This window comes from Hippopotamus amphibius, chromosome 2 (assembly GCF_030028045.1).
Source record: "Hippopotamus amphibius kiboko isolate mHipAmp2 chromosome 2, mHipAmp2.hap2, whole genome shotgun sequence".
NCBI lineage: Eukaryota > Metazoa > Chordata > Mammalia > Artiodactyla > Hippopotamidae > Hippopotamus > Hippopotamus amphibius.
This window is the reverse complement of record NC_080187.1, coordinates 32,015,606-32,042,224: the sequence shown is the minus strand read 5'-3', so window position 1 is coordinate 32,042,224 and position 26,619 is coordinate 32,015,606. Positions and strand designations below refer to the sequence as shown.

Genomic DNA, 26,619 nt, shown 5'->3' with positions numbered 1-26,619 from the left:
AGGTGGTTCAGGGGATGGTGTAGATGACCAAAGCACATCATGAGAAAGATGCATTTTACTTATGGCAAGGAATAGTTTGCAAGCTCTGAGCCTTCCAATCTCGTATAAGCTACCTAAGTATAATGGTGTCCTATTTCAGAGTGATTCATCTTCTAAATATATATTTTATAAATTTTTTAATAGCAATGAGAGCTCAATTTTATTGTTCCTAAGACATTCTGAAAAATACTGGCAGACTCTTGATTTTACACCGCCGATTTCTTATCACAATGGGAGACTAAATATCTATCAGATGGTATTTCCAAGAACAGAAGTTGACCCAAGTGAGGGTTACCCTTCTAGTCTTCTCTCTGGTTTTGACCTGGAAGGACCTACTAGAAGTGCTCTGAGGTCTCTGGCCACAGACTCCAATTTCCCGGCCTTGGGAGGTTACTGATACATGACTGAGTGGGGCTCCACAGGACGCGACACTGGGGCACTTGGCATGAAGGACCATCTCTGGGCTCACAGAGCCAGTCTGAGCCCATCTGATTCTTCCCATTAGGACAAGGCAACCTTAGTATTATCCCTGATTTAGCCCCAAGTCATGTCACAGGGCCTCCCACCATTGATCTTTCAATCCTGCCATTTGAGATTCATTTCTTAAGGCTAGAGACCCTGCCACATGGGCCTTCTACCCAGGACAAAGCCCTGTGTCTAAGTAGGAGGAGTGGTCACTATTGCCTCAGGATGAATTCTGCATGAGTTTTTTTTTTTTTTTTTGACTGCACCATGCAGCTTATGGAATGTTAGCTCCCTGAACAGGGATCAAACCCAGGCCTCTGCAGTGAGAGCACAGACTCCTAACCACTGGACCACCAGGGAATTGCCTTCCTCTTTTTAAGGAAAGCCCAGAGGAGCCTGAGAAGCCTGACTCACTGTGAGAGGGAAGCGGGAAGAAACAAAAGAAAGGCTGGTAAAGTGTGTGGACAGAAGCAACCTCATGAGACGAGTAGCCCCCAAGGGTATTTATCACATCTTTCAGTTCTTTGATTCTGCACCCAGGCTAGGATCTGACAAAGCGAACTTTGTCAAATAGACGGATTCCAGGGTTCCAATTATTTTGCCTGAAGGAGACTATGACTCGTTTGGAAATAAAGAGAATTTGCATGGAGCCTGAAGGTAGATGAAACGTAAGTATATTTAGATACAGAAATAAGGGCGAGGAAACTGCACTCAGCAGTTATGCGCATGTGGGTGCCTCTCTTCGCAAATTCTAGACATCTCTCTAATTAGGCTGCGATAGTCAGAAAGGCTGTATGTAGCTCTGCATCAGTGAATCAGAATGCAAGCAGGCATAATCCCATACACAGGAGGAGGAGCAGACATCATCGGTAGGATTTAAAGAGCAGAAGAGCCAGGAATAGCATTTGTTTCCAAAAACTTGCCTTGCTTTCCCTATTACATGCAACTACCGAACTTGAGGGTGTTAAGTATCTTGGAGGCAAACACAAATACCAGATTGCCCTAGTTCATTTTAAGGAGGTTACTTAGGATTGTTGTACTATTCCTGCCCTGCCTAAGTCAAGATGTGCCCTAGAACTAGTCGTCATTTACTGTCATCCCCTCTACTACCATGCGAATTTTGTAATGAACATCAAATCTCTTGCTTGCATCCTAGTTCTTGACCCAGATATCCCAGGACTGAGTGATACAATCATTCAATACGTATTTAATGAGCATCTATTATATGTCAAGAGTCATGCCAAGAACTGGGAATATGCAACAAAATTGACCTACTTCTCACCCTTATGGAATTTCAGGTCAAGTGAAAGAAGAGAACCACAAAACATGTAGTGCTTTGAAGGGAGACCTGATTTAGATAGGGCAAGTGTTATGTCTTCTTTAAAGTGACATATACATTAGAATGAGTAGGAACTGACTAGACAAAATAGAGAAAAGCATGTGAGGCCAAGGGAACAGCATGTACAAAGGTCCTGGGGCAAGATCGAGTTTTACACATGTGGAGAACTGAAAGAAAGCCAGAGTGGCACCAACTATTGGGTGACGCATTCAAGGGGAAGTTTAGGGCCTGAGGCCCCTACCTTTTTTCGAGTCCCTCATGAAGGTCCTTGATTTGGTCCAGCTCTTCCCTGTGTTAAGGCAGCCGCCAGCAGAGTGGCCTGTTGTTTCATTCTCTGTTGTTCCTTTTTCCTAGACCCAGTCCCTGCCATTAAAAATTTCAAAGGCAATTTCAACAAGCTGAGACATAGGCATTCCTAAAGCCCCTTCCACCTTTTGCACTTTCCTTTGTATATTAGAGGCACTCTGACCAATGAAAGTCATATTAACCATCTTTTAATTCTCTGGGGCCTCAGGAACTGTATCTGTATATGCCTATAGGCTTTAAAGATCCTTTCTAGAAATTCTCATTTGGTTTCTGTTGTCCCTTCTGTGCTTTATTAAGGCTTCTTTGTTTTGGCCCCCTCCTCACAATCCTGCAAGAATACAGCTTAGATAATGTCCAAGTTTGGTCCTATCCCAGCATCACATCCCAATTAGGATCCACTGTGGGTTCAGCTGTGCTTGCAGCAGCCTGCACCAGGGCCGCCAGGGGTTTCCGAATGGAGCCCATCTGCCTCCTCCCCAGCTTTATCCAGCACCATTCTACATTCTTCTGAAGTCAGGAGGGTGGTTAATACATTTTGAACATCGGCCCAGGTCGGTTTGTGGGTTACAAGAAATTAATGTAAAAGAGTTTTCCGTTCTCTTTGGGTCATCTCTATAAATTGGCACACTGTTCTTCAATTAAATCTGAAAAATGGGCTTCCCTGGTGGCACAGTGGTTAAGAATCCACCTACCAATGCAGGGGACACGGGTTTGAGCCCTGGTCCCGGAAGATCCCACATGCCGTGCAGCAGCTAAGCCCATGCGCCACAACTACTAAGCCTGCGCTCTAGAGCCAGTGAGCCACAACTACTGAATCCACACGCCACAATTTCTGAAGCCCACACACTAGAGCCCGTGCTCCACAACAAGAGAAGCCGCCGCAATAAGAAACCTGCACACTGCAATGAATAGTAGCCCCCCATCTCCGCAACTAGAGAAAGCCCGCACACAACAACAAAGACACAATGCAGCCAGTAAAAAAAATCTGTTAAAAAATCTGAAATCTTAAAAGGAGAATGGACCTAAATCAACCCCATCGCTGCCCAGTTTCAGCAATCACACCTCCAGTGGGGACTTGCCTTAATGGATACTGCCCTACCTGAAAGATAAAAAAAAAAAAAAAAAAGTCCTGGGCCTTTAACCCAAGTACCTCAACGGCTGTAAACTTTTATATTGTCTGCCCACATCCCACCAGGTGGGCCTCCAACCCACCACGCGGTCAGGATCGCACAAATAACCAGGGCATAAGTGCGTTTCTTTAACGAGGCTACTCGCCCAAAAGGTATCTTCCAAACCCAAACCCCGCAAAGCATTTTTTTGTTGCAAAACAAAACTAAGTGCCGAAAGTTGGTGGCACCTTGCCGGGGAAATCCCAGGGACAGTCCCGTTACAAAGGGACCAGGCAGCTGCATGGACTCATGCACAGGCTTTCAGTAACCAGTACCCGCGAGGGGCCAACAAACTAACAGGCGAAATTTCTGTCTGGACTCACCTCTTGGTTGACCCACCAAATCTGTTACTGAGACAGTTTCATTTGTCAGGAAGCACAGCAAGCCAAAATGCTGAGTAACCAAGGCTTGCAGCAAAGAGCGCTTATTCTCAAGGCAGTTAAGCGAAGAAATGGGAGAACAAACCTCAAATCCGCCTCATGGACGATAAGGGGCTGGGGTATTTATGGGATGACCAATAAAGAAGCAGGGAAGGCTTAGGCGTGAGGGGTGTGGGGACCAATAAAGAAGCAGGGAAGGTTTAGGCGTGAGGGGTGTGGGGAAATGTGATTGGGAAAAGGTGCGAGAATCATGGTTCTGCACAGGTGTAGCTAAGCTACAGGCCTCTCCACGTTCAAAAGGTCACCCAGCAGACACTAGCACATGCCCAGCTGGAAGGTCGATGGTATTACCCGGTCTTAACCAGCTCAGCTTGAACCAGACACAGCTGAGACTCCAAGGTCCTGGAAAATATCTCAGAAACATCTTGTTTAGGCTACATACCACTTGGAGGACATGCAAGTCTTAAAACGGCCTTGATTAGTGAGGGCAAATGAAATGGATTTGACTAATCAATTATGCACAGTTTCAGATAGAACCAGGTGGGTGAGATAACAGTTACATGCGTTTTGGAGAAAGACTGTAAACTCAATTCTATCGTAAATTCATCTATATTTGTGTGAGCTCCGGTAAATTAAACTCCCCAAGGCTTAGTTTACTCATCTGTAAAATGGAAATAATTTAGTGACTACCTATGCTGTGATGGTTAATTTTAGGTATCAACTTGACTGAGCCACTGGGAGCCCAGATATTTGGTCAAACATTATTCTGGGTACGTCTGTGAAAGTGTTTTTGGATGAAATTAACATTAGATTCAGCAGACTGAGTAAAATAGATCGCCCTCCCTAATATGAGCGGCCCTCATCCAATCAATGGAAAGCCAAATAGAACAAAAAAGTTCACGTTCCTTTAAAAAAGAGGGAACTCCTGCCTAACTGTTTGAGCGAAGACATCTGTCTTTTCTTGCCTTCAGCCTCATACCGAAACATCAGCTCTCCTCAGATCTTGTCTGCCAGCTTTCAGATCGGAATTTGCACTATTAGCACTCATGGTTCTCAGGCCTTCAGACTCAGACCGCAATTACACCATCACTGTCCTGGGTCTCCAGATTGCAGGTTGCAGATCTGAGGACTTCTCAGCCTCCATAACCGCCTGAGTCAATTCCTTATAATAAATTTATTTCTCTCTTTATATTTATCATGTTTGTTCTATTTCTCCAGAGAACCCTGAGTGAGATTTTGGTACTGAGAGTGTTACTAAAGAAACAGAGTTTTAAGGATGAGTTTCCTGAATTGGTTCTGGCATTTCTGGAACTGGCCTTTTAATCTGATTAGATTTGAAGATGCTAATAACTTTATTTCAAGTAGTAAGGAGAATACTGATGACCTATGGCATGACCTGACAATGTGGATATGAAAAAGGTCACCACTGCATACACCTCATCAACCTTTTATAAGAAGCAAAGGGCTGAATGAATTTGTATATATGATACTTTTGAACAGTTTTGGCAAACTGATAAGTATATTAAGATTGGCTAGTTGCTCCTAATATCACTGGACAAAGTAGGGAAAGAAAATGAACTCAGGGATTTAAACTCCCAGCTTAGGGACTTCCCTGGTGGTGCAGTGGTGAGGAACCTGTCTGCCAATGCAGGGGCCATTGGTTCGATCCCTGGTCCGGGAAGATCCCACATGCTGCAGAGCAACTAGGCAACTGACTACTGACCCTGTGCTCCAGAGCCTACGAGCCACAACTGCTGAAACCTGTGTGCCTAGAGCCCATGCTCCACAACAAGAGAAGCCACTGAAATGAGAAGCCCATGTACAGCAACAAAAGAATAGCCTCTGCTCGCCACAACTAGAGAAAGCCTGTGCACAACAACAAAGACCCGATGCAGCCAATAAATAAATAATTTAAAAAAATAAAAAAAATAAATTCCCAGCTTATGTGCCCATAAATTATCTGAAAGCTTCTATGTGTGCTCTAAAGAAGATCCTTCTCTCCTGTAGCCACAGGACTGAGATTAATAAAAATCAAACCCAGAATCCTATCCTGTGACCAGCTGAATGACAATGCTAGTCGAACTCACAGCCTCATGGGATGTCTACTGTTAAAGCTGTGAAGATGAAATTAGATAATTTATGAAAAGCTTTTAGCAGAGTTTCTGGTATACAGCAAACACTCAATAAGCATTTTTGGTTTGTATTTCTGCAATACAGGTGACTTGTTTTCAGCTCCCCTCCAATCAGGAAGATGGAGGTAACTCTCCTCACCATCAGGGGTTTCACTTCTCCCCAGTATTCCATCATCACAAGGAAAATGTAATACAACCTCCTCCAGTAACAATAGATGGTCCTCAGGTTATGCATATTACGTAATCTTATGAAACTTAAAAATCTAATAAATGTCTTGTGAAATTCAAGATGGTTATTAATTTTTAATTCATCTTGCTAAATTTTCATTTAAAAAATTAGGTTGTGCCATTTGTCCTTCTACACTGCCTCGGTCCAGATCCAAAAGCGGGTGGGCTGCTGTGATGGGAGACATTTGTGATCACGGTAGTCTTTAGAAGCAAAGAACATCCCAATGTAAACGGCTTAAACAAATAAGGTGACTGCTGAAGGCTCAGATGATGGTTAACATTTTTTTAGCAATAAAATAGTTCTTAATTAAAACAAACAAACAAGACAAATAAGGCAGTTTACTGAGTCCATTAACAAAAAATCCGAAGATTGAGCAACCATGGCAACAACATAATTAGAGCCCCACTTCCACTGCTCTGCAACTCATTTGGCTCAGACCTTGGGTGTTGGTTTTGTCCTCAGACTAGCTCCCCTCATGGCCTCAATATATCCTCCACCTTAAGACAAAACAACATCTGAATGGAAAACTTCCCTCTAAATTCCCAAAATGGCTCTTTCAGGCAATCTCCATTCTCTTCAGATGTCTCTGACATCTCATTGGCCAGAATTACGCCACAAGTCTGTGCCCTCACTAATCACAGGATGAAGAAAAAAGGCCACTGTGATTGGTCTACACCAATCACCACTCACCTGTGGGGGATGGAATAAGTCCAGAATCACTGAAGCACAGGGACACATGTGGTTACAAATAGAAAGGAGAAAGGTTATGCTACCACGAGCATAAGCAGCAGAGATTTTTAAACCAATGAAACTTTCTATCAGAAGCAACAGAGATCTGTGAAAAGAACATACAAAAGATGAGGGGAAAATACCTAGTCATGATTAAAATACAACAATGAAACAGAGCGGAAGCCTTAGAGATAAGAAAATCCAGAAACTAAAAGACTGCCAGGTCCAGCACTATAAGTGATTTGTGTGTTCAAAGGTACATAAACCTTTGTCTTTGAGGTAGACTGTCTATCCACCCTAGAAAGGGAATATGATAGGGTGAAAGTTACGGGGATTCATACATACACATATATAGAAAGATGAGAAGTATTCTACATATTTGTTTAAGCTAGAGATACTTCTGCAGTCAGCCAAAAGACACAAAGAAGGAAGGCAAAGCTTAGAGACTCAATATGTCTGGACAGGTGAATTCAGGAGTAATCTTTGCCCATAATTTACAGAAAATACTTGAAATGTGTCAGAAACCAGAAGACCACATCCCCCTTCCCAATTTTCATTTGTTATGAAAATAATTAGGAGAGAGAGGGAAAGCAGGCAAACTGTACTGATTGGCAACTGAATACCCCTTGCCAATAATCGATCTCATTTTTGTTCACAGACCACTAAATGGACATGGTTTTCAACAGATGCTGGCCCATCTCTGTACCCATGATGGGTCAGTCTTGATTGTCTGAGTTGATATGGTGGTCTCATTTCCCTCGCCTGTGATTACTTCAGGCATGAACATGTGATACAGTTTTGGCCCATGGGGTACCAAGCAAAATAAATTAAAATAGTAATAATAAACCCACTCCTAGTCATATGCTGATGGAATTTCAGAACACTAAGAACAAAGAGAAAATTGTAAGAAGTTTTCAGAGAAAGAAGAAATCCCATAAAGTAGCAAGAATCAGAATGGATGCCAAAATAAAAAGACCAAAGAGGGAAAATAATTGTTAATATCAAATTCTATATGTATAAAAATTATAATTAAAGAGTGAGAGCAAAATAAATACAGATGAACATGAATCTTTTAAAATAATTACTTGAGTTTGCACTTTGTGAAAATGGCCAAAAATTGTTAATAAAGCCAAAAAATTAAAAGGACATAGGAAACAGTGAGAAACAAAGAAACTATTAAGGCATAGTTATGTTAAATAATTATTAATTGCAAAAGCTTTTAGGTTTAATTAGGTCCCATTTGTTTATTTTTGTTTTTATTTTCATTACTCCAGGCGATGAAAAAGATCTTGCTATGATTTACGTCAGAGTGGTCTGCCTATATTTTCCTCTAAGAGTTTTATAGGAAACCATAAACAAAATTAAAAGACAACCCTTAGAATGGGAGAAAATATTTGCAAACTAAGCAATTGACAAGGGAGTAATATACAGAATATACAAACAGCTCATGCAGCTCAATTTCAAAAAGACAACCTAATCAAAAAATGGGCGGAAGACCTAAATAGACATTTCTCTAAAGAAGACATACAGATTGCCAACAAACACATGAAAAGATGCTCAACATCACTAATTATTACAGAAATGCAAATCAAAACTACAATGAGGTATCACCTCACACTGCTCAGAATGGCCATCATCAAAAAATTTACAAACGATAAATACTGGAGAGGGTGTGGAGAAAAGGGAAATCTTCTACACTGTTGGTAGGCATGTAAATTGGTACAACCACCACAGAGAACAGTATGGAGGTTCCTTAAAAAACTAAAAATAGCTACCCTATGACCCAGCAATTCCATTCCTAGGCATATATCAGAGAAAACCATAATTTGAAAGGGTGCATGCACCCCAATGTTCATAGCAGCACTATTTACAATAGCCAGGACATGGAAGCAACCGAAATGTCCATCAAAAGAGAAATGGGTAAAGAAGATGTGGTACATATATATAATGGAATATTATTGAGCCATAAAAAGGAACGAAATAGTGCCATTTGCAGAGACGTAGATGGACCTAGAGACTGTCATACAGAGTGAAGTAAGTCTGAAAGAGAAAAACAAATATTGTATAATATCGCTTAAATGTGGAATCTAGAAAAACGGCACAGATGAACTTATTTGCAAAGCAGAAATAGAGTCACAGATGTAAAGAACAAACTTATGGTTACCAAGGGGGGCAGAGGGTTAGGATGAATTGGGAGATTGGGATTGACAGTTATACACTACTATGTATAAAATAAATAACTAATGAGAACCAACTGTATAGCACAGGGAACTCTACTCAATGGTCTGTGGTGACCTAAATGGGAAGGAAATCTAAAAAAGGGGGGATATATGTATACGTATAGCTGATTCACTTTGCCGTACAGTATAAACCAACACAATATTGTAAAGCAACTACACTAATAAAAATTAATAATAAATATTGATTGCAAAAAAATTAATATGAAATTAATGGGGTTGTCATGGAGTAAAGATGTCATGCACGCTAAAGTTCTTATCTGTTGGGGCAGAAAAGTAAATATACCAATTATATCTCTTACTTTTTTGACTTTTTATTATGAAAAATTTGCAAGCATACATAAAAGTAGAGAAAGCAAACCTCACTATATCCATCATCTAGACATAATGATTTTTCACATTTGCCATATTCCTGTAGTACTTTAATTCCCAGGTATTACCACTTTTCACCTCTAAATGTGTCAGTATGCATCTCTAAAAAGTTACTTTTTTACATAATCCAATACCATTTTGACACCTAACAAGATAATTTCATAGTATCGCTTAATATTCAGTCAGATTCAGATTCTCTAATTATCCCCCAAATGTCTTTTTACAATTACTTTGTTGAAACCAAGCCCACACTTAGCATTTGGTTGATATGCATCTTAACTTGCTTTTAATTTTGAACAATCCCCCAGCTGACTCCAATGCAAAAAGAGAAACAAAATTCCACAAAGTGAAAAATCCCATTTTTTTTTTCATGCAATTAGCTTGGGAAAAGAGACAAAGTCCATTGGTAACTAACTTGTGAAGAGACCAGGTCATAGAATGATGGACAATTTATGTTTGTCTCCTTGTACTATTTAACTTGTTCATTAGCTTCCACATTAGTAAGAAGTTTGATCTAAGGGCTTGATTAGCTTCAAGTATAATAGTGTTGTTAGAAGCAGTTCTAAGTAGTACTGGGCACTCCAGGTTACATCTCATCATGAAACACGTTATGTCAAATTGACCATTTTTGAGAAGCTAAGTTTGATCGGTGGGTTCAGGTGGTGACAATCTGACCCTTCATTGCAAAGTGAGGTTATCTTCAGGATGATCCTTTGTACTTTGATAAAATTACTCTTGGGTTTAAGGGGCAGGGGAGTAAATCAGTGACTATTTAGACATTAACAAAATGAGAACATTGCATATCAAAAAGCCAGAAAAACACGAATATGGCAGAAGGAATGAACTTATTTCAAAGAAGCAGAAATTGATGAGTCAGGAAAAATTAGATCTGACCAATAAACAACCCAAAAGCTATTCTAGGAAAAGATCAATAAAACAGACAAATATTTAGCAAGTCAGACTGAAAGGAAAAAGGAGAAAGCGTGCAAATAAACAACAAGGGATATGTAAGAAAATATGTACGAAAAAAATGTGTTTCAGAAAATACAGATGAAATTCTGAGAAAATATAAATGACTAGGTTGGCTTCAAAAGAAATTTAAAAATCCAAATTAGTCAATATGAGAAATTGATCTAGTAGAATTAGATGAATAAGCAAAATTAGTCCATTAATGAATGCAATTCACCACATTAACAGATTGAAGGAGAAAAGCATTATGAAAATGATAACAGCTCTGATAAAGAAATTGCTATGTGCCCAGCGCTCTTCTAAATCGCTTTAAATAACTCGTTTAATGTCACTAAATGCTCCAAAGGCACTTGAGCATTTAACCCCACTCCTGATTAAAATTATAAACATAAATATATTTTAGGAATAAAAAGAAGCATTGCTATTCTAAAAACAGAGTTAAAGTATCTACTGGAAATCTACAGCAAGCATTACACTTGATGGTTGCATAAGAACTTTTCATATCACATGTCAAATTCAATTCAAAATAGTTTAAACAGAAAATGATTTCACAAGTGACTTCCAAGTTCCAGGAAATTCATCTAGTTTGGTAATACTTGGATCCAAGGTTTCCCTAACTGGGGTACAAAAGGTTATTCAATTTGCAAGTGTATCACAATTTTGAAATAGCAAAGTACCCTGGTGCATATAAACTAAGATTAAATTTACAAAAATTCAAAACACATACAATTTTGTCAGAAATACTCCTGATGCACCTGGTTCTTTGATTTTGTCCAATTTCCTTCCAGTTGATTCAAGATGACTGTGAATCCAGAGAAATCAGGAGAGCCGCCTCCCGCACCCGCATCCCTGCCTTATCCACTCTTTTTGTCTCCCTGCCCCATCATCACCCTTAGAGTGTGCTTCTGCTCCGAACAAGGTGTTGTCTGAAGAACTTCTGGATCTCTCCCCAGGCATGCTCCTGGGCTGCCGCTTGGGCAGCAGGTTCCCCTCCCCAGAGCAGGGGGCGGAAAAGGCCTCTGCTCCAGGAAGCGTAGCACAGGGGCCCGTAGTGCAGCTCTATGAGGTGGCCGGTCCCAGGGTAGGCCAGCATCCTTCCGCTGCTTCTCCCATGCCTCTGCAGCTGCTCCAGGGCTTGCTCAGCGTATTCTTTGCTATTAAAGCATTCGTCATCCTCCCCTATAATGAAGAGGATGGCACCCTGGGCCTTTTCAACAGGAAGCACACTCTGTTGATTCAGTTCATCTCGGGGGTCCCCCTTGTAGTGGCGGAGGCGCACGGCGCCCATGATGTCGACCTCCATGCGCTCCGGGAATGAGGGGATGGGTGTTATGACCAGATCCCGGTACCTGAGCGGAAAGTCAAAGATGGCATTGGACCCATTGATGCAGACAGTGGCTGCCACCTGCTTCAGATAGCAGGCCATGGCCAGCCCGATCTCTGCACCTTTGCTCACAGAGATCACTCCGATTCCTGGCTTTTGGATCTGAAGGACAAAACAAAGGGAATGCATTACAGGCCATTCTCTGAGAAGCAGCTGTCCTACAGGCCAGTAAACTAGTATGATGGGGAAGGGTCGGAACATGCGGGGGAGTCCTGGCAGTAGGGTTTACCAGCTTCTGAGACTGAGAGAAAGCACTACCTACTTATCCTCCCTAAGCCTTATTGTCTTATGGGGTTGATAATATTACCTGCCTTTCAGGACTGTTATGAAGATCAAGTGAAACAATAGAAATTAAAACTGTTCATCAAAAGCAGAGTTCTGTAAAGGTAAAAAGGGTCTAATGCACCAGCAACATTTGACATCACAAGAGCAGAGGCGGGTAAGCTTTCTGAAGAATCAAATTCTTCTCTCCAGCTAGAGAAAGAGGTGTCCTGGGTTCTTTCAAATATTAGGTAAGTGTAATTCATATTTAAACAGCATCTTACAGCTACAAATGATTTGCATCTTCATTAATCCAAAGGCTAATCCTGGAAGCACTGGGAGTGTAAAGATGAAAGACTCGGATCTTACAAACAGTTGAATTTCAGTACCTGGTCTAGTAGGAAAAGTAGTAGGTCACAGGAGGGTCCTTAACTTTGTGGTGGGCTGAGGAAGCAGAGGGAAGGGAAGAAGCCTGAGAGATGAATGAGGAAAGGAAGGGCATTCTGGACAAATAGCAGCAAATACATAGTAACCCTGTGTGTTCACTTGGTCACAGTTGTATCCCATAGCACCTTTCTATCATCAGAATCACCTGGAAAAAAAAACTTTTTGAAATTAGAGCTTTCTGAGATCCAGTTTTCTGGAAGCTACTTCACTAGGTCTGAGTGGGCCCAAGAATCTGATACTGTAAAGTATCCTCAAGGAAATCCAGTGTGCACCCACACCCGGGGAACCATCCCCGTGAGGAACGGATCGGGAGTGAGGAAGGAGGGCTGTAACTGGAGACAGGAGACTCATTAACACACTGCTACAGCATCACAGGTGAGCGACGATGAGGGAACAGACTGAAACAGTGGCAGAGAGGATGAGGAGGGTGTGATGTACTGAGAAAAACCTAAAACACTTCGGGATGGGTTGACGGTGTGGGGAAAGGAAGAGTGAAGAAACCAGATGGGCACCAGGTGACGAGGTGGAATTATTGAGTGTTTACTATATGCTAGGCCTTCTGCTAAGCATTTTACACATATTATCTAGCCCTTCCAACAAGAAAATGGAGAGTCAGGAAGTTTAAGTCTCTCTCAGGTTTACAACAGAATCAAGGGGCAGAGGTGGGAACTGAACCTCTTCTGCTGAATCTAACTACAAATTGAATTTTGGCAATTGCCCTTTTTCCTCATACAATGTCACAAACAGTTAAATTTGAAATAAAAAAATTAAACTTGAAAACATTTTATCTAGATTTAATTTCTTCTAGGCAGTCCTATAAAAAGAGCCAAATATGCTTAGAAAAATCACGTATATTTGACTATGATGATGATAACACTGACGGTGAAGATACTGGTGATGCTCCAATAGGAAACAACATATCCCGTCTCTTCTTGAGTCAAGGGTCTCCCAGGAGAGAATGATACAAGTCAGGGAGTCAGGATGACTTAATGGTTTGGAGCAAAGACATTGCCCAAAGGGCTCTGTCACTTACTGGCCATGGAGTTTTGGCATTTTACTTAACTGAGATGAGTATGCCTTCTCATCTGAAAAATGAGGACCATATCAAAAGTACTTACTTCCTAAGGTAAGTGTGAGCACTAAATGAGATAGTGCATACAAAGTATTTAGCATAGAGTCTAACAAATAGTCACGTAATAAACTTTAGGTGATTTGATTGTTTTACCATGTCAGGTTGAACTATAAGACATACCTGATATTTGAACATTTTTGAACTAGAAAATGAAGAGAATCTTTTATACCCACCTTTTATTGTCTTCTTTGTGCCAGTAAGCACTAAGCTGATTCTAATCAACCCAACAATCCTATAAGGTACACATTATTATCCCCATTTTAACTCAACTGTGCTGTGCCCAAGTCTAAACAGACTGGTAAAATAGGCAGAACAGACATTTGTGATTTTTTTTTTTTTTTTTTTTGCTATAATGTTGCCAGGTAAAATGAAAAGTATTTTAAATACCTTGGGATGAGCTAGTAGCAAGTTGGCAGCTTCCTCAAAATATTCCAGGTCCACCTCCTGCAGCTGCTCGGGCAGGTCATCGTAGGCAAAATATGCTAAAGCCAGCACTGCAAAGCCACGGGCAGCCAGAAGACTGGCCCGATATTCAACTAGACCCCCGATGCCCCCAAACAAATCAATGAGTCCGGGGAAAGGGCCTTCCCCTAAGAGCAACAGAAAGAGAAGAGAACAAGATCAGAAAGAGTAACAAGAGGGTCGAGTAGGTAGCAAGAAAAGTACAAGGCTGAGCAGAATGAATTCCACTTTCACATACACAACAAAATGGCTTACTTTTAAAATATTGTGGGAAATCCTAGTTCTGCAACAATTCGATGCCCTTTGTTTTTGTTTTTATATCCATGAACAACATCTTCTAGATCACCAAAAATTAGTTTTACCTGGAGGGAAGAAAAGGGCTCCTCGCACACGACCTTCTCGGATCTGCACCCGCTGCATCTCAGGGCTGGAGAACCAACGCTGCACCACCTGGCTGGCCTTGGGCTGAACCTTGTCTGACTTTTGTAAATAAACTGAGTCATATAGATCCAGAGTGATCCGATAGGGGGTGGTCATCACATCCCTCTTAATCAGCCTCTCGAAAGCCTTCTCAGACTTCAGAGACCAGATGAGGCCCATCGGATGGACCCCTGTGAAGTAGCCCCCCAGTGCAGGAGCCTGCTTCAGGTCCAGCTCCCCAGCCTCGTTAGCCCTGTAGAAGGCTCTGGACTGGTACAGACTCCCCTTATCATCCTTCAGAGATGCCACAAGGGTCACCATCTGCAGCGGGGACAGGCCCGTCACTTGGATGTGCACAGGCTCATCCACCAGGGCACTTGCTGGGTTTGCTGTCAGCTGGAACATTGGCAACTGGCAAAGTGGTATGTCCTGCCCTGCAGTGGGAGAGAAGACTCTGTGTTGGAGACTTTATTTCCAAGGAAGAGGCCCAAACAAGGTTTATATTAGGTCTGGTCAAGGTAGACTTCTGGAGACTGGTGCAAAGTACACAGAACATTTGGAGATGGGACAGTAAGGCGTGCAGAGTACTCATTATTCTCATTTTACATATGAGGACAGGTTAGGTGGCATGCTCAAGGCTTGTCGTTATTAATAATAGAACTGAAAATTCAAGCGAGATCTGACACTACAGCCTCCTGTCTTAACTATTACAACACTGTAGGAAATCTTAGTTTTGTGATTTTTAAGTTGAGCTTCAATTCTTCAGCTGAGATCATTCCCAGCTGACCTATTTCACAGGTGCTTGTTAGGCTCCAAGGGGATAATGAATGATTAAGGGTTTATTGGAAGGATCAGTGATGCTTTTCAATTCCCATACCTACATAAAAAAGAGACATGTTATGGTGTTGTTTCTTTCTTTCTTTTCTCTTTTTTTTTTTAGTTTCCAATCCCTCCCTGCCATTGTAAGACCAACCACTGGCTCTTTTCAGAGTTCCCATTATTCGTTCTCTTTAAGGGAAAATAAAACTTCATGATCTGTTTGTGTGGCTTGCCAATGAGTGATAAATATCAAATACTGTTTATAGCAAAGAGAATGAAATATACATTTGATCAGCTATTTCATACTCTCCTCTTTTAAGAGCAAAATTTGGGGTATTCTCTCCCTCCGTCCTCCCTTCCTTCCTTCCTTCTTTCTTTACTTTCCCTCCTTTCTTCTATATCTCATTCCACAAAGGTTTTGAACCTGTTTATAGAGAATGGAGACATAATAAAATAAAAATAAAATAGGATCTGGGAAAATATGAACTAGAATCAGAGACACTGAATGAGTGGCAGCCAAAGGGAGAAAGGCAATCTGTCAGTTGTATTGTTCTAATTATTCTCATAGAAAGGGTTACCAGTTTCTCAAGGGAAAAGAAAAACTGAGGCCTTTCCAATATTTTCCTAAAAGAAGTTTTTCATATGAGACTTTGACATAGATATGCATCATTTTCCCAACAATATCTTTACACAAATTGTAGTAATAGGTGTCCCCTCATAAAGCCTGATCCTCCAAGGGATCCTTGATTTTATTTTACAGAGGAACGTGAAGTGAAGGCTTTGGGGTTTACATCTGTGAGCAGAAAAGATTCTGGAGAAAATAAACAGCCTCTGGCAGTGCAAGGGCAGAAGAGGGGTCTTAATGCCCAGTTCTTCACTGTTGTAAGGGGGTCTTTGGGAGAGAGGGTCAAGGAAAAATGCATTTTGTGCTTCTTTTAAGAAAGTGACTTTCTGCAAAGGACACACTCCCTCCCACCTGATCCACCATCAACAACCAGCATTACTGACCATTCCAAAACTCATGGTCAATAGAATAATTTGGAATAAATAGAATGATTGTGAATGTTTTCCCTCAATACCAGCAGAGTTCTTGGCAGAAAATGTTGGCATCAACTCAAACTTTCTGGGTCTTTCATTCTTGTTAGGGAGATGAGATGTGTAATATGAATAAGAACACCTCGCGTCCCCTGTGACATTTCAGAGCTCCCTTGGTATTTTCTGATCTGGTCCTTCCTATAACTCTCTGTATCTGCTATTTCCTTCTTCCCAAAAAAGAGATCATTAAGAAGGGGTACTTGAGTGCCCTATTCCACAAATTCTTCTTCCTTCTTAAAACTTCTGTATAAGGTATTGACTCAATACATATTTTATTTTCAAATTGAATTAATTTGAGTTAATTAACATAAAAACTCTCTTGCCTTCCTGCACGCATCTCACATCTGATCTTATTCTTCCAGGTGGACTGCAAACTCCTCAAGGGCAGCAACAATGCCTTAAAACTTTAGGACTCCTGCTGCTACTCATATAGTAAATTATACGTGCCTCAGAGTTATGAAATTCATAACAAGGGCAGAAAAAAATAGCACCAAAAATGTAATTAAAATGCTCTACTTATATAGTGCTTTTGTAATATAAAATATTAGAGTTTCTTCCCAAGTCATGGTCCCTTTTTATCTGAGAATGGCCCCCTGAAGCCCAGAGATGGACACTCAGCAGCTATGTTTATACCATGTGACCTCCACCCTGGGGCTGTTGCTGATTGGATCGGGGCTGGATACCTGATTCAAGATGTGCCAGGCATGTACCCCACTTGCCACTTTGGAAAAGGGACCCAGAGGTCACCAGTCACTCTATCAAGGTGAGGACTAAAGGTGAAGCAAGAGGGCATCTAGGTAGCAAAATTTACTTGCATGGCCAAGCCCTTGAAGTCCTGAAATCTTGCACCATAGGTGCCCTCCTGCCTCACTGTAGTCCTAGCACTGCACGCTTTGTATGTGGCTGAATCCATAAATCTCAGAAGCTGTATCCAGATAATCACAGAAAGCCAGTCTTGGGGTAGAGTGTGGGAGTTTGAGGAAAGAGAGACAGATACAGGGACAGAGAAATTAGCTCGGTCCTATCCCGAGAAACCCCTGAAGAAAGAAAGGGTAGCTCATTTAGAAGGCCGGGGTTACGTGAATGAGCATCAGAGGAACGAGAGATGCAAGAAGGCAGGTTCAGAAGACTTCAGGCTTTGAAAGGAATCTATCTGAGAGCTAGAATTTTGTTTTGGGGTCTCGGCACTTAGCTGACTATGCTTACTGTTTTGTCTCCTAATTTTTCTGGAGCTCCTGTTAAATGTGTTAATTTATTGATTCTGACTTGTCAGAAATTCCCCATAGTGGTCATTAGTAGTCTATGTCTAAATTTTTGCCATTTACACCAAGGTATATGCAAGGGGTTGGATTATAGGGAAACTTCCTATACAGCAGGAGTTCTCCCAAGAGGATGATGTGGGTTTGACATAAACCAATACGTGAGAGAGAGAGATCACTTGATAAGTCAACCATGTGTGCTTGTGAATGGTGTCTCAGGTTTCCTGACCAAACAAAGCTAGGACGCAGCCACATGATCGGCAAACCCACAGTCATTGCCTTTGGAACATGGACTAAACGAAGTTGCCTTTCACAGGCTGACAAGGCAGGGAGGGCCCTTGTGAAGATTTGGTAGGGATCCAAGACAAAGTTTGACAGATTGCCTTTTCAGAAATTGGTTGTAAGTCTATCAGACCTCAGACTTACCAAGCCTCTGTGTCATCTGTTCTTTATATAACACTCCCCAATATATTCAAAAAACAAGAAAAATCTAGGATTAAAATACACACACATGTGTACGCGTGCACGTGCGCTCACACACACACACACACACACATGAAAGAAGATTTTGTACCTATGCACCAGGAATTCTCAGCTGGGGTTCTAAGGAACTCTGAGGTTCTGCAAGATGTCACTAGGGTTTCCACAAGAGCTCTTAACTGGAAAAAAGAGCAACAGCTTTCGAACTCCAAGTGTGATGTGATGCTGTTGTACACAGTGATGGACAGTGATTGAGCAGTTCCTTCACAGGTTGTTCATCCCCATAGGGCGGTGTGGGAAAGGACCACGTCCAATTGGCTGAGACCATTCTCAGCTTGGGATGCAAGATTAGGGGAGACTGTTGATGGCTAGTGAGCCGGGTGTCACATGGAGAGGGGGATGGGGGTGCTGATGTGTGCCTCTCCTTCCTGAATTTCCTCCTGCAAATTCCCCTTATGCGCCGTGGACTGAGTTAAAGGAGTGAACAAACTCTACTGGTGAAATGTAGAGGGAAATTTGCATTCTAAAAAATGAATTTTTACACACTGTAGTCAGCTGCATCTTGACACTTTGTTATGATTTGTAAATATTGTGAAGCACCGATGGTGTAAGAAGAGCATTTGCATAAGGACTGTTTTTAAGGGAATTTTTCTCATTTTGTTATTTATTATACCACTCTTTTATAGTTCAGTAAGCATTCACATTTTACAAATATGTCTGATGGTCCAATGGAGTGATAAATTTGAAGGTAAATTTAAAATTGGGAGAAGGGAATTGAAAGACTAGGGACAAGACTCAGAAGATTAGTGATGGAGAATTGCCATTTTCTGAGTCATCTGACGAAAGGCCACACTCTGAAAAATTCTGTCATTTCAGTGAAGCTGCTAATCAATGCGATTTACATCAGCTGGTAATACAATCTGTCCTGTTCCACCGGGCATGGTCTTTCACAAACAACTAAAAAATGCAGCAATGGCTCCAGGAAAATGGAAACGATAAATCAAATATCATAATTATTTGACAAGTAAAGGGGCTAGTTATTTTAAGTGGCCTGTGGAATTCAATTCTCCCCTCATTTCCCTTTTTTCTGTAACAACAAACAATTATTGAGCACTTACAAAAGGCTAGTTACTAGGTTATATGACTCCACATAGTAAAGCCTTTTCACTTTTCAAGACCATTTTGTGGTCCTTATTTCTCCTGATACTTACAAAAAATCTATGGGAATAAAAAATTATTATGATCCTTACATTGTAAATTAGGAAACTGAGCTCAGCTAAATGACTTATCCAAGCTTGCCTATGTTGTTAAGAGTGAAGCAAGAATTTTAAGCAGTGTCATCTGACCCTGCGTATAAACCTTACTTATTTTCCCCAGATGGTGGTGGACATAGGAAAGCTCATTCTCTTCCTAGCCTCTCCCTCTTGTTTTTCTTTCCTTCTTCTTTCTTGACTTTAACTTCGTCTTTCCCTAACTCTGAAGATTTTAGTTCAATATTGGGCTGGCCAAAAAGTTCATTCAGGTCATTCCATAACATCTTACAGAAAAACCTGGACAAACTTTTTGGCCAACCCAATATACAAGGGTGAGTCAAAAATTATCCGCACTCTGGTTATATTAAAACTTCTGTTGGCCACACTGCCTTATCAGCGCTTTCCATTCAAGGCTACTGTCTCCCCAGTCACTGCTATGCAGGTGTGAACATGTTACATCAGTTCATTTGTAACTGCTGTGTGAGCAAAAATGGATAGCCCACTTGTGATTTGCACTAGAGAAGAGCAGCGTGAAGACTCATTTTTTGTGGTCTGAGGGTGTGCACGTCCACACACTTCTGCCCACACTGTCAACACTCTGTACAAACTTTGTTTTGAGGTGTTAAGGCATCTTCCCTATAGTCCTGATCTTGCTCCATTGGACTTTCACCTGTTTGGTCCCCTGAAAGCAGCCCTATGAGGACAAAGATTCACTTCTAATGAAGAAGTGAAGACAGCGGTGCTTTCATGACCCACAATTCAGCCTAAAACATTTTTTAATGAGGGAATGTGAAAGCTTATTGACAGATGGACAAAGTGTATTGAAAAGCAAGGAGATTATGTTGAAAAATGATGTATTTGTCTTTTCTAAAAGTTAAGTATAACAAATTCTACAGCCAGAGTGTGGATAATTTCTGACTCACCCTCATATACCCTGGTGTACAATGTGGCAGGACTAGTAATGGAATTGCAGGATTAAACTTTAGTCCACAAACCCACATGTGCATGAAATGCAGTTTTTTTCTATTTTTCTAGATTCAGAGTAATTTCTATTTTGAGTCCTTGTTCCTCCAGGTAGGAGAGATGTAATCACAGAATTCAGAACATCCTGTTTTCCCCAGGAGCTCAAGGAAGTTCCCCGTGAGCGTGGCAGTGCTCAAAGACTTGGGATTGGGAAACCCTGTTCATATGTTACTATGCATTCTTCTAAACCTATTTTACAGTGGATGCCAGTGGTTCCAAATTCAGCCCTTTTAGGGACTAGGCAGGTAATATGGATTTGTAGATAAAGGCCAGATATTAACAAAATGTAAGACTGTAGTGAACCTAAGACTACCTGCCCATCTAAAGGCATTCAAATATACTCTATTAAAAAAAAATACATGCACACAAAACCACCCAAAAAACAACAGCAAACAAACAGACAAAAAAACAATGCCAGGTATGGACACCCATTTGCGACTTCTGGAACTCACATCATCCATTAGGATTTTTGCAACAGAAAGGCCAGGAAAAGATTTTTGTTTTCCTCTTTCTGGTGTGCCATCCTTTCCTGGCATGCTAAGTACCAACTGACAGGAGCCATTCCCATCCCATGGATTCATTAAATGATTGTGGATTTTCCTCTCCATTCCCATAAACGCTCATCCTTTTACCCAGTTCTTTCTCTCTCTTTATAGTCCTTTTTGCTTCCCAGTCTAATCTCGACAATGTTGTCAGACAGATCTTTATAAAACTCAAAAATAATTGAATCTCTCCCCTGCTTTAAACTTCCAAAGGCGGCCAGATTCATTTGAGGGTAAAGTCTAAATCCTTTGTCTTAGCACTTTGGACCCTTTGCAGGGGAAGGGCTCTACCATAGCACCCTGGAGACCTTCCATGTTTCTACAGGTGAAGCTTGAACCACCATATGATCTAAATCTGGGTGGAATGCCTTGTGATCCCCCCAGGAGCATGGCAAGATAAGCGGTCTTCACAAGAGGCATCACAAGACAGTTTTCCTATCTGTCTCTCCCTATCTCGTGGGAGGCTGTTATAGGCCATTTTCCCATCCACCTCCCTGGTTCAGAGAGGTCTGGGACTTTCCATCTCATACTCACACCCCTTTAGGGCAGAGCTGCAGGTCTAGAACCACTTAGTTGCCATCTATGACTGACTCCTCAGCCACAGAATGTCTCACAACTGTGTTGAAGGCACCTGCATCCTTCTCCTTCAGTGCCATCCTTTTGGTGTGTCAGATAAGGACCCAGAGAGCTGCACCCTTGGCATCTCTTGCCTTCACTACCTATGTAAGTAATAAACTGTCTGAATCTAAAAGGGCCTCCTTATTTCTTTTCTAGATGAACCTGTCAGTCTTGGACTTGGACTTCCCTTTGTGTTTGACACCCTTTATCATCTAATTCGATCAAGGACTTTCATCTCTCGAGCTATTTACTAGCCTAACCAAACTTCTCATTACAATCCTAGCACAGGATATTGTAAAAATCTGCCTCTTTATCTGTCTCTCCCTTTTATGCTCTATCCAATATAGTACCCACTAGCCACATGCAGCTACTTACATTTCAATTCATTTAAAATGCATAAAATTTAAAATTTAGTTCCTCATTCACACTAACCACATTTTAATTGCTCAATAGCCACATGTGACTAGTGGCTACTGTATTGGACCATGTAGCTATAGAATAGTCCCTTCGCCACAGAATATTCTATTGGACAGCTCTACTCTGGGTTGTAAGGCATTCCTCACGGGCAAGAATTATACCTTGTTCAACACTCTACTCCTTGGTTCCTAGAATAGTGCCTGGCACACAGTGATTTCTCAGTAACTGTTTGAGAAATTAAATGAAAGAATAAATGATAGATGAAAAAGCAAAAAAAAAAAATTTGAGTGACATATCTCAGAGAGCGTGTGAAGATCGACTAGAAGCCCAGTTAAATTTTTATAGGCTACTTCTGAAGATGGGAAACTCCTCAAAATCCAATGAGATAACATTTCCAGGGTTCCTCACTTCTTTGCAGCAGAAGGCAGGACCCTGCACACGGCAAACTGTCAATGAAACCAAATATAGAAAGAAGCCAGAGGGCAGGAACCAAGAACTCAGCAGCCTCACACAAATGGAGCCTCGTGGTGGTTGGAGCGGGGGCGTCTGCAACATGGAAGCAACCTGAGAGGGTCTGAAAGCTGAAAGCCGTGCTGCTGAGCAGGTGTCACACCCCCAGAGTCCCCGGGGAAAAGGGCAGGGATCAAGCCTTCACCGCTGAGAGACCCCGACCTGCTAAAGAAAGGGCAGTTAAGAACTGGCGGAACATCAACACATCGGCAGGCACAAAGAATAAAAGAGGGCGAAAGGTCCCATGGAAGTTACATTACTGGTACTAATCAGGAAACAAAAATGCCATTCCCTTTAGGAGGCTGTTGCTTTTCTTCCTTCCTTGCAGCACTCCCTCCTCCCAATAAAACCCAGAGAAAAATTTCTTGAGCCAAGAAACATCTCTCCATTAGTTGCATCAGGCTGGACCCTGACGTTTGCACTCAAGTGTGCATTTTGCCTCCAAAATAGTCTCTAAACAATCTTCTGGTTAGGTTGATGCATCTGATATAAATCTGCGTTTGAACAATAAACCACCTGGGATAGTAATTGCTGGTTCTTCAGAAACTGGGCTGCCCACTGAGGTGAGCAAAACACGCACAGCAAGACAAAAGCTGCCTTCCCGGGTCCCCCTGCTGCTGAAATCAGAAAGCAGACCTTTCCTACTTGGCCATGACAGCCCTGACTCACCCTGAATTCAGCAGCAAGAAGCAGTCTGGAGCCGGATGGCTTCCTGAGCCGGCGAGAGGCACTGGACACTGGCCTATTGCTTGCTAATTTACATCGTTCAAAATACCCCAGCCTACTGTTCAAAGTTGAAACTGTCTCCATAGAAACCATCAGCTGCTTCTTCTTTTTTTTTTTTTTTTTTAAGATCCCAGGGACAGGGCTACCAGCACATGCTGCCACAGGGTCAGGGCAGAGGCTCAGTTTAGCCAGTGTGCCTTTCAATTCAGGTGTTTCATAACAGAGTCTTTTATTTCATCACATAGGTCTGGTTTCTACACCTCTTTCCTGGACTCCTCCTTTCAACTCCTGGCTCTCCTTTGCTTTAATTCCTTCTCTGTCTCCTCCTCTAAGTCAGTGGCCTCTTAGACAGCTGTCTTTTTGGTGGTTTCTAAGAAGATGAGTCCCAAATATCGCTCTTCATAGTGGTGTGGGTTTCAGACATCTGAGGAGTCTGTTAAATAAAGATTCCTCACCTGGAGATTCTGACTTGATAGGTTTGGGATAAGTTTCTTGGATCTGTACTTTTCACAGCAGATTCTAAAGCATAGCTGAGTTTGCAAACCACTCTTCCAAGGGATAGCAAAAGCCTTCCCCATGCAAAAATGTCTCCTCAGGAACAGAATCCCCGAAATCTGTCCCATTGTTAATCTTATCAGTCAATGTCCATTGTCAAAATATACAAGTGATTCAAGCTACAGATTACAGACTGTGCTTCCAGCCTGTGAACTCCTTGAGGGAGAGGACCACATCTTTTAATTTTTGCATCTCTTGCAGCCAGTGAGGTGCAGTTGGCCTCTGGAATCAGAGAGACTTAGACTGGAATCCTGACTCCTTTACATCTGTCATCGTGACTGACCTCAGGCAAATTACTTACCTTTCCTTGGGCTTCAGCTTTCTAACTTGTGAAATGGGAGCGGGATGATAAAATGTGTTAATATTAAAAGCGAAATACAAGCCTTGAGGAGAAGAGGCCAATACTGGAAGTCATGGGCAGATTTGAATGTCTGGGAGAACAGAAGGCTGTCTTGGCACATAGGTCTTACACCGGATGAGAGGTACATTGGCAGGATAGCAAGGCTCCCAGCTTGGTGACTAATTCTTAGGACTAGATCCAAGGATGGGAGGTGGGCTGGGGAGGAATGCAGCAGAAATAGAGTGTTGATTTTACTAAGACTCTAAGAGAAGCACAGGAAAGGGTGCTCCAGCACCCAGGTAATAAAGTGAGATGCATGTTAAACTGGCACAGAGTCAGACAACACAAGAGACCTGGCACTCCATGGACCCTCAAAGGATGTAGCAAATTAGGAGTGAGGACATTGGTGGGAGCACAGGGTAGTAAGGTGCTAACCATGCACAAAGGAGGCATTAGCAGTTGTCAGTAGCAGGTGTGAACCATGCAGATAAGACTGAAGTCCTCTGAGGAAGAAGGAATTCTATCTCCAGCCTGCCCTTAGACCCAAGATTGTAACATCAGCTGTTCCCAGGGTCTCCACCCTGCTGGCCCACTCTGCAGATTTCCAACCTCCACAATCACGAGTCAAATCCTTAAAATATCTGTCTCTCTGTCTCTCGCTCTCCCTCTCTGTCTCTCTGTCTCTGTCTCTGTCTCTAAGATTATATCAGTCAATGTATAATCTTAGGGCAGAATTTAACTGACATAAGACAGATTAGCAGGAGAAAAGCATGCAAATTTATTTAGCGTAAGTTTTATGTGACACAGCAGCCCTCACAAGGAATGAAGACCCAAAGCAAGGGCGAAACCTACTTTCTTTTATGTTAGGTTGAACAAAGAGAGGCAATTGCAGAAAAGTAATTACGCTATGTGGGGAGCCTAAAGGAAGATAAGAATTGTTTTTAGCAAGGTCTATTTGTATAGCATTATCTCAATCTCAGCTTCTTGCCCTTGATGATAAGAATATTACTTTCCTTCTGGTGTAGGGAGGACACCTTCCATCTGGGAGTTTTATCTCCTGCTTTCAAGAAGAAAAGGGGGAGGGTCACGGGGCCATCTTGCGGCCACTGTTTTTTTAAAGTGCTAGTATTTTTATGGCAAAGAGGCCTATTTTGGGATGACATATTCTGGTTTCCTTAGAAGGAGAGGACAGAAAAGCAGCAAAGAGTCTTCATTATGGGATGAAAGACTATTCTGGTGGGTGAAAGTCCCAGGTGTACCAAAGGGATTTCATGCGCTTCCATAGAGCTGCAACACAATCAGTGGCAAACTGTGACTCCCTTTCAGTGACAGACCTAACAACATTTCCAGCCATTATTAGAACTTAAAAAAATGTTCTCCCTAAACAGGAGTAAATATAGAAACGGAAGTGTTTCTAGCTCTGTGGAGACAAAAACAGTGTTAGTGTATAGAGAAAAATGTATTTCAAATTTCTGTAAAATTTAACAGCCTATGGCGGAAGAAAATTGGAACATAGAAAATTTAGGGCTACATCCCCAGGTTCTGACCCCAGCTCTGCTCTTAATGCATTGTAAAAAGTTCTCTGAGTCTCTATTACTTAGCTGTAAGAGGAGAAGGCTAACATAGATCAGTATTCCAAATATTTCAGTCATTAAGTAGCATTTGCATAAGTTTAGCCATATCTGTGTACACCCTGACCTATTACTTACAAGGAAAGAGCAATCTTTATATTTATATTCTCGGTAATTGTTTCATTCTTCCTCTGAAGCTTTATTACATTAAGGCTAGACCCTGGGCCTGCTGTCCTAGGGAAGAAGGCATCCCTGCCTAGAAAAAAGGTCTAGGCCTTGACCAAAAGTGGGAATGAATTAAGAGAAACTGGAAACCCCAAAGGAAGATCTTGTCCTGCTTCCTGTTTGGAGTTTTGGAAAGCAGAGTAAAATAGGATATTGTGTGTTTAGACAGAGAGAGATGCAAAGACAGTACACATAAGTTTCTCTTTGGACTCCTGTTGTGTAAGAGGGTTCTGGAAGTTCCCGTATTCTCCCAGTGACGGGCATGGAAGGCAGTTAAGAGTCGAAGGCCAGAAAAACTCCCTGGGGACCATTATAGCAACATGTGAGCTGACCCTTTAGCACAGGGTATGGGGTATATAGCTCCACCAGGGATCTGAAAAGGACATACCTGACATTCAGAGAATATTGAAGGACAATGAAAGACAAGTGGTGCAAACCCAGATGATCTGAGTGGTTTCACCACCTGACCCAGAGGGTGAGAGTGAGTTTGCCACCTGGCCTTGACTGTTCTGAGAGAACAAACCATGAGTTATGAATGCAGATACACAAAAGGTCAGTGCTTGGAGACTAGATGAGTTATACTTCTACCAGGATAGAGAAGCTGGCCAAGAATAGTTATTTGATCTAGCGTTCCTGCCCCACACCCTTGCCCTGAGAATACACAAACTCTGTTGCACCCAGATTTGGAGAAAAGGGCAGAGGATATCTTTGAAG

The 26,619-nt window shown here is 41.8% G+C and overlaps 1 protein-coding gene across 1 annotated transcript; it reads right to left on the bottom strand.

Moving 5' to 3' along the window:
* Positions 1–10,418: 10,418 nt before the first annotated feature.
* On the bottom strand, positions 10,419–23,236 carry LOC130843879 (acyl-coenzyme A amino acid N-acyltransferase 2-like). The gene is made up of 4 exons (XM_057719783.1): positions 23,158–23,236; positions 14,415–14,906; positions 13,978–14,180; positions 10,419–11,852 (listed from the first exon to the last, which is right to left on the bottom strand). The coding sequence occupies exons 2-4, from the start codon at positions 14,875–14,877 to the stop codon at positions 11,259–11,261; spliced, it is 1,260 nt and encodes a 419-aa protein (XP_057575766.1). The 5' UTR covers positions 14,878–14,906; positions 23,158–23,236; the 3' UTR covers positions 10,419–11,258.
* Between the last annotated feature and the right edge of the window lie 3,383 nt (positions 23,237–26,619).